Here is a 13,525-nt window from a genome sequence, read left to right as displayed (position 1 = left end):
AACTTTTGGTTTCAACTCTACATACACACACATAAATGAGCTACTACTGCCTTAGGTCCCTTGAGGAAGCAAGGTATGCGAAATGCGCATCGGGGCAGTCTGACATACAGGAAGAATTCACCATCTTATGGGTAAGCATGTCTTGATTTCATGGTATGTTCGGCTTCTAGCTTTATTGATGGTTCACTCTTATTAGCCGATCTATACTTGTATACACATGCACTTGCCATTTCAGCATAGGAGGAAACAACATTCTTACCCCAGTTTGTATTCTATACCATGAAAAAGGGATTATGGTGGTCACAGGACACTGTCCTATATAGTCTATTTGGGGAGAGATACCTATAATAGTGATCACCATATCCATTCACATGCCACCTAATTTTTCCATTTGGAAATATATATGTTTCGCCTGTAATTGTCATACACACTTTCTTGTGTCATTATCATACAATTTATGGTATGTATCACTTTTTGAATTTTGATGAAGATTTTTAATGCTTATGTATTAATAAAAATATATTTTTTAATTGAACAACTTTGATAATGCCTTTTTACATCGTGGAATGTTTGGCTCCAGTTCTCTTTATATTTGTAAGGTATATTATTCATCGGAGTTTCCCCTAACTAATCCTTACTTTCATGGCGCCAGTAAAGTTATTACTACTGCCTTGTGGCAGCTTTGTATATTTTACTGTGGAACGCTATAATATGCCAGTGACCACCCGTTTCGGATGACTAGCTGGCTATTAAATGTATGCTTTCCCTGAAATATCACAGTATGAATCAGCTGACAGGCTCCTTGGAGTCCCCCCTCTATCCTGTTTCCCTCTAATTCAAATAGCAAAATCTAATAAAAAAAACACAAACAAAAAAAAAAAATTGATAACACCGCATGTGTGATTGTACAAACTAATAAAATGTAAAACTATTTATCCCATACAGTGTTGGTGAAATGGAAAACAAATCAACATGGCAGAATCATTCCCCATTGTTTTTTTTTTATCACAACACCTTCCAAAAAAATGAAGTGAAAAAAAAAAAAAGATCAAAAAGTAAAAAAAAGAAAGAAAAATGAAAGCTCAAAAAGGAAAAAATGCCTGATCCATAAAGTGGTTAAATGAGCGAAAGCACAAATGTTATTAGAAAGTTGCAGAACTTTTTTTTATTTTTTATTATACCACAACTGGTGTTTTCCATATGTAAAATGAGATGTAAATAGGAGTAGTGAATATATGCGGAATTGCTGAAGAGTTACGGAAAAAATGAGACACAAAATAAATCCTTTAAATGAAGTATATTTTGTATATTTCTTGTTGAAGCAAGTCATCTTTTGCACAATACATTACAGATATTCCTGCCCGGTAAAATCTTTGGTCTAAACAGAGACCTGGAGGCGGCCAAAGAATCCTAAAATGTCTCACGGCTGCTCGCGGGGAACCTGCGTCTAGAAATGGTATACGTGTTATGTAGCGGTGCAGGAATGTGTGTAGATCCATACATTTGTATATATATATCTATATCATCTATAAATATGATTTGTGCGTAATAAAAATTTAAGGCAGCAATAACATAAAAGGCACTTTGGTCATAAAAACAATATGGCTTCATATTCCCAGAGGAAAGAGGAAAACTTCAGTCATTGTAGTGAATAAGGGGGCGAACACCGGTAGTTCTAGGGTAAGGCGGACCTCGCCAGACAAAAACAGCAAAAGTCTCAGCATAACGGTAAATTCTGATTGGTTGTAGCTAGTGCGCTCACATCTTTGGGAGGAGGGGTCCTGTCGATCTGCGCTCTCGTAAGACAGTATGGCTCCCAGGTCATAATACATTTGGTCTGAGCGATCACTATGCGCGGTCCCTCTTTACGTGTTGCGATTGTCGCTGGAAGGCACAGATTAATCAGGATGGCTCTGCAGAGTGCACGCTAGGGTCACGCCAGCAGACCCATCCGGGTGACCTTAGCGGAAAGGAATGTGTGTAACAAAAAAACAACAGGCTTCGGACACGTGTGCAAATCCAGAGCCTAAAAGGGTGGGAGAAAAACACAGATTATTACAGAAGAAGTGATACAAATATTATATTATTCAAGTTCAGTATGGCCATTGGAAGGCGTACCAGTGGTCGTAATCAGGGAGTAATCAGGGGGCAGAGCCGGGTGGTCAGTGGCTGGCATGATCAGGGAGGGCAGAGACTGGCACAATCAGGAGACAGAGACTGGGCATCAGCGACTAGCACAATTAAAGGACAGAGACTGGGCGCCAGTGCACAGGGGCAAAGAGTGGTGCAATCAGGGGGCAGACCTGGGCACAAGTGGTCAGCGCAATCAGGTTGCAGGGCCTGGGGGCCAGAGTCTGTGCTCCAGCAGCCAGCGTAATCAGTGTTCAGAGTCTGGGGTCAGAGACTGACGCAATAAGAGGACAGAGACTGGGCTCCAGCAGCCAGAGCAATGAGGGGGCAGAGACGACGCAATCAAGGGGGCAGAGACCGACACAATAAAGGGGGCAGAGACCGGGCACCAGCAGCCAACGCAATCAAGGGGGCAGAGACCGACGCAATCCAGGGGGCAGAGACCGACACAATAAAGGGGGCAGAGACCGGGCACCAGCAGCCAACGCAATCAAGGGGGCAGAGACTGGGCACCAACAGCCAGTACAGTCAGGGGACAGAGACTGGGTGCTAGCGGCCAGCGCAATCAGGATTCAGAGACTGGCGCAATCAGGACGCAGAGCCTGGAGGTCAGAGGCGCCCTATGCAGCAGAGCTACACATGCATTTGTCTATGGGAGTCAGGTACAGATGCTCCATCAGTATGTTATATACTAAATATTCGTTATATTAAAACACACTTCACTTACCAGTTCTCCTTCTGGTCCACCAAAGTCCAGATAAAGATTTTTGGTCCCATCATCTGCTGACATACGAAGCTTCTCGAATGGGTATCTGTACATGACGGGACCCGAAGGGCCCCCCCGGCACAATGTGAATCCTGTGTCATAATGGATGGAGAGAGAGACGGATTCTCCATGCAGAGAGCAGCCTGGTGATAGGTAGAATAGCAATGTGTTATGGTGATATATCAGGACAACAGGAGTAACTGTACATGGAATATTGGAGATTGAATTATCCATCTATAAATTATATTCTCTATTATACAAGAGGGTAAAGGGTTAAGAAGGCAAATAACATGCACCATATGTCTTTAAAGGGACCCACAATTTTTCTCAAGGAAATAGTTTCATAGCCAAATTCTCCCAATTTTATATATGGGGTGATGACAGAATTCGGGAACTTGGACAGTATTCCTAGTATCCTCTGCAGGACTAAGGAATCTTGCCAAAAGATCATCAAAAAGTATGTGCACTGGTATATTCATTAGTAGAGAGTATTTTGTAATTCAGGCCGGCTTAAATTCAATGGGTCTACTAGGGTATATGGGAGACATAGAAAAGATTGGACGACTCTCCCCATCAGCCGATACTTCTCACAGCTGAAAGTTTGTTACAATTGCACCTTTTGTAGATTATCTTCTACAGCAGGGGTCCTCAAACTACGGCCCGCGGGCCACATGCGGCGTATTTTTATCTGGCCCGCTGGGCTGTGGGCGGAGGAGAGCGGTGTCAGCACCCACACCCCCTGGCTTGCTCAGGGCCCTGGCAGCCGGATACTTACCCCTCCCTGTGCCTCCGCAGATCCACTGTCTTCCTGCTCTGCGCTCCCTGTGACGTCTCAGGTCAGAGGGCGCGGTGACGTCTTTACACCACGCCCTCCTATGAGCCATCACAGGCAGCGCAGAGCGGGAGGACACGGGCGACGCTGGAGTCCAGAATTGAGCAGCGGCAGCACGTGAGGAGGAGTGAGGTGAGTATTGGATTTTTTTTTTTTTTTTTTTTAATGTATGGAGGCATGGGACATAATATTAGGGGTGACATCCTGCATGGGGCATTATATGGGGGAGTGACATGCTGCATGGGGCATTATATGGAGGAGTGACATCCTGCATGGGGCGAGAGGTGACATCCTGCATGGGGAATTATATGGGGGGTGACATCCTGAATGGGGCATTATAAAGACAGGGGAGTGATATCCTGCATGGGGCATTATATGGGGGGGGGGTGACATCCTGCATGGGGCATTATAAAGACAGGGGAGTGATAGCTTGCATGGGGCATTATATGGGGGGTGACATCATGCATGGGGCATTATATGGGGGGGGGGGGTGACATCCTGCATGGGGCATTATAAAGACAGGGGTGACATCCTGCATGGGGCATTATAAAGACAGGGGAGTGATATCTTGCATGGGGTATTATATGGTGGAAGAAAGGGACATCCTGCATGGGGCATTATAAGGGGGGGGGGGGGGGGACAGCCTGCATGGGGCATTATAAGGGGGGGGGGAAATAGCCTGCATAGGGCATTATAAGGGGGGGGAATAGCCTGCATAGGGCATTATAAGGGGGGGGAACAGCCTGCCTATTGAGGACCTATGCTGCCTATTGGGGACATTTACCTGCCCATTGAGGACCTATGCTGCCTATTGGGGACATTTACCTGCCCATTGAGGACCTATGCTGCCTATTGAGGACATTTACCTGCCCATTGAGGACCTATGCTGCCTATTGGGGACCTATGCTGCCTATTGGGGACATTTACCTGCCTATTGAGGACCTATGCTGCCTATTGGGGACATTTACCTGCCCATTGAGGACATTTACCTGCCCATTGGGGACATTTACCTGCCCATTGAGGACATTTACCTGCCTATTGGGGACCTATGCTGCCTATTGGGGATATTTACTTGCCTATTGGGGACCTATGCTGCCTATTGGGGACATTTACCTGCCTACTGAAATACCGGTTGATTTAACTTTACTTGTTCTTCATTTTAAATATTGTATTTGTTCCTGTATTGTTTTTTTACTTCAAAATAAGATATGTGCAGTGTGCATAGGAACTTGTTAATAGTTTTTTTAAAAAACTATATTCCGGCCCTCCAATGGTCTGAGGGACAGTGAACTGGCCCCCTGTTTAAAAAGTCTGAGGACCCCTGCTCTACAGACTAAACAAACTGGAAAACTCTAAACCCTAATCACCCTGTACACGTAAACATGAATTTTCTCATTTATCGACAGCAAGCAGAGTTATGTGCAACCAACTCTGCAAAAAAAAAAAAATTACTTACTAATTGTGACCTCTCTCGTGAGTTCAGCTGACGCGTGACACCCCTGCACCAGCGCCCTCGTCCAGGCGGAAAGATCCCGCTGATTCTCCACGCGGAAAACGCGCATATCGATTCCCTGAGGATACCCTGTGCGAGTGGCGAATGTTAAATGTGGCCCTAGAGAAGGCGAGTTTTGTCCGGGTCCTGAGTGCACTAACCTAAAAAAGACAAAAGTGATACAGGGCCAACACAATAACACAACTACACAATATACTACGTAGTGAAAGATCTGACCACAGCACCGTTCTTGTCTACTGGCAATGCTTGGTACTGCAGCTTAGTCTTGAGCTGTAATACCAGGCACTGCCTTTGATCTGACCATAGCGCCATTCTTGTCTACTGGCGGTGTTTGGAATTACTGCTCAGCCCTGAGCTCTTAGCACCATTTTTTTGTTTAAAGGCAGAGCCTGGCAGTATTTCAGGAAAAATGACAGATATTACCAAAAACAACAATCGGATCCCAAATTGTGGGAAAATCAGTAGCAAAATTGCGTATTTGCAGCCAGCAGAAATCTCAGCAAATTTCACCTCTAAAAAGGATAGCAGAAGATTTTATAACAAAGGGGTTGTCGACTACTGGAGAACCCTTATTATTGGGCCACGGGAGGTAGAAAAAGAATGGAAAAAAAAATTGCAACTCACCCTCCCGCTGAGTGTCTGCATTACTCACATGCAGGGCCGGCCCGAGAGATTACGGCGCCCTAGGCGAAACTATTTTGTTGCGCCCCTACTATTCTTGGCAGTAGATAAAAACTTGGGATATAAATTTAGGAGCAAAATAAACCACAACAACAATGATTAATTAACTCTCTCCTAACTCTTTAATCTTCTGAGAAGTTGAGAAGGACAAATATATACAAAGTAATCAATAACACAAAGCAAAAACGACCATAGGTAATTAAAATTTTTGTTTCCTTGCCTTTTTTTTTTGAAAAGGATGACACTAAGTCACCAAGATTAATTTGTTTAGCAACTTCAGATTCTATCGAAATTGTTGCCAACCCAACCAACCTCTCTTGTGTCATATTTGCCCTTAAATATGTTTTAATTAGCTTTAGTTTTGAGAAGCTTCTCTCTCCTGAGGCCACGGACACAGGCAGAGTCAAAAGAATTCTTAGAGCCACCACCAGGTTGGGGACACTTTCTTTCATGTCAGATTTAAGCAAAAGTTCAAGAAATTCTTTGGGTGATGAATCTTCTGGAACACGTCTTGACATTGCCTGCAGTTCACCACATAGCTCTATGGCATCGATGTCTTTTACTTCGTTGTGTGTAAGAGACTTTTCCAGAGCTTTACACTTATCCAGAACAAATTTGCTTGGTTTTCCCTCAAATGAACGGATGTGGTACAAAAATCCAAATTTCAATTCCATTTCTTTCAGCTGAGTGAACCGCTCATCAACTGAATTTATAGCAGTATCTAGGATCGCAAAGTAAAAGTTAATTTTGAAACTCTGTTTCTCATCTCTTATGGGCTCATCTTTCCCTTCATAAGAGAACTGTCTGTTTTTTTTCTTTAAACGTTTTGGCGCAGAACTTGACTCAAAATTAGCTGGTATGCCAAGCTCTTCTGCGATTTCCCTCGCATCAACTAACAGCTTCTCAAACTCTTCATCGCTTCTTAATGATTGCAGATATTTCTTTGTTTTGTCAAGGTGTTGAGAAGCAGCAGCTAAATCGAATTCTTGTGACTGAAGTAACTTACTTGTCAAATTGATTTTGTACAAAATGTTGAACCATACTAGAACAGATGTAACAAAAGAAAAGGTTCCAACTTGTTTAGCAAGACCTTGAGCTTCTAGCCGGGAGACATTTCCAGAGCTTCCTGTGAGACTAATATTTTCTGCTATGTCCATTAGGGCATCATGGACTTCGCTCAATTGGTAATGGGGGGGGGGGGCCAGAGCATCAATTCTACTTTCCCACCTTGTTTCGCTTAGAGGTTTTAGAGTCAGAGATGGCAAATGACGCACGGGTACTTCCCAACGCTGAGTTGACGAAGAGAAAAATACGTACAGATTTTGAACTAACAGGAAAAAAGTTGTCGCTCCAAAACAACATTTAGCGGCATCGTTGACGACTAAGTTTAGAGAATGGGAGCTGCAAGGCACAAAGAATGCACGTGGGTTTATGTCCAAAATAAGTCTTTGTAGTCCAATGTTTTTTCCCTTCATGTTGCTCCCATTGTCGTAGCCTTGCCCTCGTAAGTTGTCCACAGAGAGCGACAGTTCTTCAAATTTGTTCAAGACCGCGGCTGTCAAACCACCTCCAGTTGTATCAGAAACAGGAATGAATCCCAAGAAGTGCTCTTTAATTTCAAACTTTTTGTCTTCTGATGTGGAAACAAACCGAACAATGATAGTCATTTGTTCAGCATGAGACACGTCAGAAGTACAATCCAGCTCTACAGAAAAGTATTTTGCAGTTTTGACATCGTCAAGAATCTTTTCCTGAATACCATTACTTAGCAGTTGAATCATCTCATTCTGTATTGTTTTTCCCAAATAATGTGCATGAATCTCTTTGTCCCGATTTTCCGAATGTGCTCACACATGACGGGATCGAACATAGCAAAATACTCCACAAATTTCAAAAAGTTCCCATTATTAGATGCAAACAATGCATCATTTGATCCACGGAACGCTTAGTTTTGCGTACCTAGTACCCTCACTAGAGCTATCAACCTTTCTAAAATTTGATGCCAGTATTTTTCTTGCTCTTCAATTTTGCGTAAGTGTTCTTCGTCAATGGTCTTGTTCATCTTAAGTCTATTTTCGAGTTCCTTCCATTTTTGAAAGCTAATCATGTGATCTTTGCTTTTTTCGTGGCTGGCTAAAATAGCAGATATGTTTTTCCAGTCATTTACACCATCAGTACCTAAGGCTGAGCATTTGATGATTCCTAGTTGAAGTGATGAGTCTGGAAACAACGTGCAGCAAAAACAAAAAACTGAATTTTTCTGAATAGAATACGTTAGCCAATTGCGTTCAAGACTTTCACCATTGACAAGACGACGCTTATAGTGAACACAAGAAAATTTTCTACGATTAGTGTCCAAAGGAAAATCGAAATCTTTAACTTGTGTGGGGCCGAGTTTTACTACATCTAGGCGTAAGTCATCATTGATTACGGTCCACGTAGCGGGATCGTCCCAATAGTCTTTGCGTAGTATTTCTATAGATGTACCAGCCTCCATGTCAGTACTGGTACTTTGATCAGATCTACCACCAGATATTGGTGGTTGTAGTTCACTATTTTCAGCATGAGAAACAAATTCTATTTCCACATTCGATATTTCCGAGGCAACAGAAGCCTGTTGTTCCAACGTTTGGAATTCCGCGTCTTCATTTCTATTGCTTAGATATTTTAAAAATGACCCTTTGATTTTTGAAAGTGATTTCTCCTCCTCAGCTTTTCTTTTACGGTTCTGAAACCCCGAAAGTTTTTTCTTCTTATCAGCCATGACTCGTTACAACACACAGCATTTACCTAAAAGTTAACGCGCCGATTAAAATTGTTATCTGAACATTATATAATACGATTAATTTCCAATGTTTCCAATATTTTTGAAAATCAAAACAATATACCTACCTCGCAGCGCCTAACACTTTAGAACCTAGGCCAAAAATTTACTAAAAACCTCCTATTTTCTATTTGCATTCATGAAACCTCATGGAACAATGAATCTAATGAATATACAAAATAACAGCAATGGCTCACATCATAAAGCATGCAAACAGTAGAGACATACCTCGAAAATATTATAATCGCGAGCGCCGATATGCAAAAAACGTAGATACTATCTCCCTTGCCTTAGCTGGCCTGACTGGCAGTCCAGGCAGTCTACGCCAATGCGTCAAAACAGACTCCTCCCACTAGCCGCATCGACTGCTGATGACATCTATCAATATAATCGACAACTAGTACCTAGTACCTAAAGTCCAAACTACGTATAAATCGGCCATATGGTACACCTACCTTTTAAGTATACGTATTTATTTCTCTCGGGCGTCCCCTTAGTGTAGTGTGTGCATTTTTGGTTGTTTACTTTGCCAACATTTGAAAACTTAGGAGCAAAATAAACGCGCGGGATCAAACACCTGTCAGCAGACGATGCAAACGACTCACGTCCGTAGTTTAGCGCCTCCTTTCCGTGCGTAAATTGAAGCTCAACGATTTTTCTTTTAAATTTAAGGTAAAAAAAAATTTATGTACACTTTTCTTTCCATCCCTAAAACTTTTTGCCTTTTGAAAAGATTTTTTATAATTTTTTCTCTGGCGCCCCCTTAGGGTTGGCACCCTAGGCGGCCGCCTAGTTCGCCTATACGTTCGGGTCGGCCCTGCTCACATGTCGGATATTGAACCCAGCAGACGGACCAGCGGCGCCGGTCAGGAGGTGAGAGTTTAAGTTTTTAAAAAATATTTTTCACCTCCATAGGTCCATTAATAAGAGTTTTTCTAGTAGTGGACAACCCTTTTATGTCAATTCCATCTGACAACCAAAAACATGACAGCTGCCATCTTTATAAACTCAAATCGTGGGCAAACACAAAACATAAGTAGAGAATGAACAATATCTTACTGATCGCTGGGGGTCCGAGTGGTCAGTAAGCGATGGGCCGCCGCTCCATTCATTGTCTATAAGACTCCTGGAGAAAGCAGAGGACAGCGCTCTGCTATTTCCAGCAGTCCCATAGACAATGAATAGAGCAGACATCTAGCATGTGCTCCTCTGCTGCATTCAAGACAGCTCTGCAGAGCCCAGTTCTCAGAATTGCTGGGGGTTCGACTGCCATTAATGGTAATTTAGCCTTTCAGTTAAAAGGGCAGGTCTACTTCTAAATAGCACTTAGATTCAAGTTTATTCTACATATAAAGTTGTGCAACTTCATAAATACATACAGTGGCTTGAGAAAGTATTCACCCCCTTGGCTTTTTACCTATTTTGTTACATTACAACCGGTGTATAAATATTTTCGTAATCCGATTTGTGTGTGATGCATCAGCACTAAATAGTCTAGGTTCGTGAAGTAAGAAAAATATAGGCATAAATTAAATTTATGGGATCAAATAATTTAAAATTGGCATGTGTATATGTATTCACACCTTTTACTATGAAGCCCCTAAAAATCTCTGGTGCAAGCAATTCCCTTCATAAGTCACATGTTTAGTGACAGGACGTCCACCTGAGTGCAGGCTACGTGTCACATGTCTGTCAGTATATACACTTTACCATTTCTAAAAGGCTACAGAGGCTACAACACCGTTACGCAAGAGGCACCACTAACCAAACACCACCATGAAGACCAAGGAGATCTCCAAACAAGTCAGGGACAAAAATGTTGAGAAGTACAAGTCAGGGTTGGGTTCTAAAAAAATATCCCAATCTCTGATGATCCCCGAAGTACCATCAAATCCATTGCCATCAAATGGAAAGATCATGGAACCGCAACAAACCTGCAGAGGGCCGCCCACCAAAACTCTCAGCCCAGGCAAGGAGGGCATTAATCAGAGAGGCAGCACAGAGACCATAATGTAACCACCCTGAAGGAGCAGAGTTCCCAAGCAAAGACTGGAGTATCTGTCCATACGACCACAATGAGCCGTACACTCCATAGAGGCAGCCTTTATGGAAAAGTGGACAGAAAAAGCCTTTACTTTACATACAAAAAATGTAAGCCTCGTTTTGAGTTTGCCAAAACACATGTGGGAGACTCCCCAAATGTATGGAAGAAGCTGCTGTGGTCAGATGAGACCAAAATTGAACTTTCTGGCCACCTATGTAGTCTATGTCTGGCGTCAAACAAACACAGCTCATCACCCAAGAACACCATCCCCAGAATAAAACATAGTGGTGGCAGCATCATGCTGTGGGGATGTTTTTCGGCAGCACGAACAGGGAAAATGGATGGTGCAAAATACAGGGATATTCTGAAGCAAAGCCTGTTTCAGTCTGTCAGTGACTTGAAACTGGGACGGAGGTTCACCTTCCAACAAGACAATGACCCAAAGCATACTGCTAAAGCAACACTTGAGTGGATTAAGGGGAAATGTGTAAATGTTTTGGAGTGGTCTGTGGTCAGACCTGAAGATTGCTGTTCACCAAAGGAATCCACCTAACTTGAAGGAGCTGGAGCAGTTTTGCCTTGAGGAACGGGCAAGAATCCCAGTGGCCAGATGTGGAAAGCTCACAGAGACTTATCGAAAGTGGCTTGCACCTGTAATTGCCATAAAAGGAGGCTCTACAAAGTACTGACTTTAGGGGGGTGAATAGTTATGCACACTGAAATTTTCAGTTCTTTTATCCTATTGTTGTTTGCTTCACAAAAAAAGAAAACCAAATGTTCACAGTTGTCGCCATGTTCCTTACATGAATGATGCAAACCCTCAAAAACAACAGTGAAATTCCAGGTTGTGAGGTAGGAAAACGTGAAGAATGCCAAGAAGGGGGTGGTGGTGAATACTTTTGCAAGCCACTGTACATTACTTATCTTGTGCAGAGTCTTAACCTCTATTCTAGCCCAGAGCTGCATTAACAAATCTGCACGCTTCAGAGCAGAAATCTCCCAACATTCCTATCTTATTCAGTATCTGCACAGAGCACTTTACATCAGGCACTGTTAAGTCATGTCAATGGTTTCCAATGCCAGAAACCAGCAGAATTGTGAATGCAGCTCTGAAGTACACATGCTGTAACAAAGATTAAGATAAAGAATTCAATGTGCTTCCAAAGCTAAATTTTTATGAATATTACCTTGTGGAGATAAGGGGCAGCTTCTGCTTGGGGTGTAGCCACTCTTCTCGAGTCTTGGGCATTGCCTCAAAGAGAAGAAAATCCTTCTGGGAAACAACGGCAAGCATAGCATGCCATAAAGCCCGTCCATCATCCTGAGAGATCTGGGAATGAAAATAATGAGGGTCAGTACACAAGGTCTCTTTCATCAACCACCATACAGTTGTGCTCAAAAGTTTCCATACCCCGGCAGAAGTTTTGCTTTCTTGGCCTTGTTTCAGAGAATATGACAGAACAAAAAAAAACTCTCTCTCCACTCATGGTTATTGGTTGGGTGAAGCCATTTACTGTCAAACTGCTGTGTTTTCTCTTTTTAAATCTTAATGACAACCAAAAACATCCAAATGACCCTGATCAAAAGTTCACATACCCCAATTCTTAATACCGTGTATTCTAACATTAATGACAGCTTGAAGTCTTTTTTGGTAGTTGTGGATGAGGTTCTTTTATTTTCTCAGATGGTAAAGCTGCCCATTCTTCTTGGCAAAAAGCCTCCAGCTCCTGTAAATTCCTGGGCTGTCTAGCATGAACTGCGCACTTGAGATCTCCCCAGAGTGGCTCAACAATATTGAGGTCAGGAGACTGAGATGGCCACTCCAGAGCCTTCACTTTGTTCTGCTGTAGCCAATGACAGGTCAACTTGGTCTTGTGTTTTGGATCGTTGTCATGTTGGAATGTCCAAGTACGTCCCATGCGCAGCTTCCGGGCTGATCAGTGCAAATCTTTCCTTCAACTTTCACCAAATTTCCTGTGCCTTAGTAGCTCACACATCCCCAAAACATCAGCAATCTACCTCTGTGCTTTACTGTGGGAATGGTGTTCCTTTCATCATAGGCCTTGTTGACCTCTCTCCGAATGTAACGTTTATGGTTGTGGCTAAAAAGTTCAATTTTGGTCTCATCACTCCAAATTACATTGTTCCAGAAGTTTTGAGGCTTGTGTCTGTGCAGTTTGGCGTATTGTAGGCGAGATACTTTGTGCCATTTGCGCAGTAATGGCTTTCTTCTGGCGACTCGACTATGCAAACCATTTTTCTTCAAGTGCCTCCTTATGTGCATCTTGAAACAGACACACCGCTAGTTTTCAGAGAGTCCGGAATTTCAGCTGATGTTATTTGTGGGTTTTTCATTGCATCCCAAACAATTTTCCTGGCAGTTGTGGCCGGAATTTTTGTTGGTCTACCTGACCGTGGTTTGGTTTTTACAGAGCCCCTGATTTTCCATTTGTTAATCACAGTTTGAACACTGCTGACTGGCATTATCAATTCCTTGGATATTTTTTTGTATCCCTTTCCTGTGTTATACAGTTCAACTACCTTTTCCCGTAGATCCGTTGACAATTCTTTTGCTTTCCCCATGACTCACAATCCAGAAACGTCAGTGGCTGGATGAAAGATGCAAGAGTCTGTCTGTATCCCAGAAACTCGCTCAGCTTTTATGCACACACACTGATTACAAGCAAACAGGTCACAGGTGAGGATGTTACCTTTAGTAGCCATTCAAACCCATT

General features: G+C 42.8%; 1 protein-coding gene across 1 annotated transcript in view; it reads right to left on the bottom strand.

Annotated features, from left to right (window-relative positions):
- Nucleotides 1-1,282: 1,282 nt before the first annotated feature.
- SNTB2 (syntrophin beta 2) overlaps nucleotides 1,283-13,525 on the bottom strand; it is a 32,275-nt gene continuing 20,032 nt past the window's right edge. The window contains exons 4-7 of the mRNA XM_073659235.1: nucleotides 11,978-12,120; nucleotides 5,185-5,381; nucleotides 2,858-3,039; nucleotides 1,283-2,026 (exon numbers count right to left, since the gene is read on the bottom strand). Of these exons, the coding sequence (XP_073515336.1) occupies nucleotides 1,934-2,026; nucleotides 2,858-3,039; nucleotides 5,185-5,381; nucleotides 11,978-12,120 (615 nt within the window). The 3' untranslated portion in view covers nucleotides 1,283-1,933. The remainder of the gene's footprint in view (nucleotides 2,027-2,857; nucleotides 3,040-5,184; nucleotides 5,382-11,977; nucleotides 12,121-13,525) is intronic.

This window comes from Phyllobates terribilis, unplaced genomic scaffold (assembly GCF_046119375.1).
Source record: "Phyllobates terribilis strain yellow unplaced genomic scaffold, ASM4611937v1 Scaffold_13__5_contigs__length_258822181, whole genome shotgun sequence".
NCBI classification, from domain to species: domain Eukaryota; kingdom Metazoa; phylum Chordata; class Amphibia; order Anura; family Dendrobatidae; genus Phyllobates; species Phyllobates terribilis.
The sequence above is the reverse complement of the archived record's forward strand: the minus strand, read 5'-3'. Positions and strand labels throughout refer to the sequence as shown.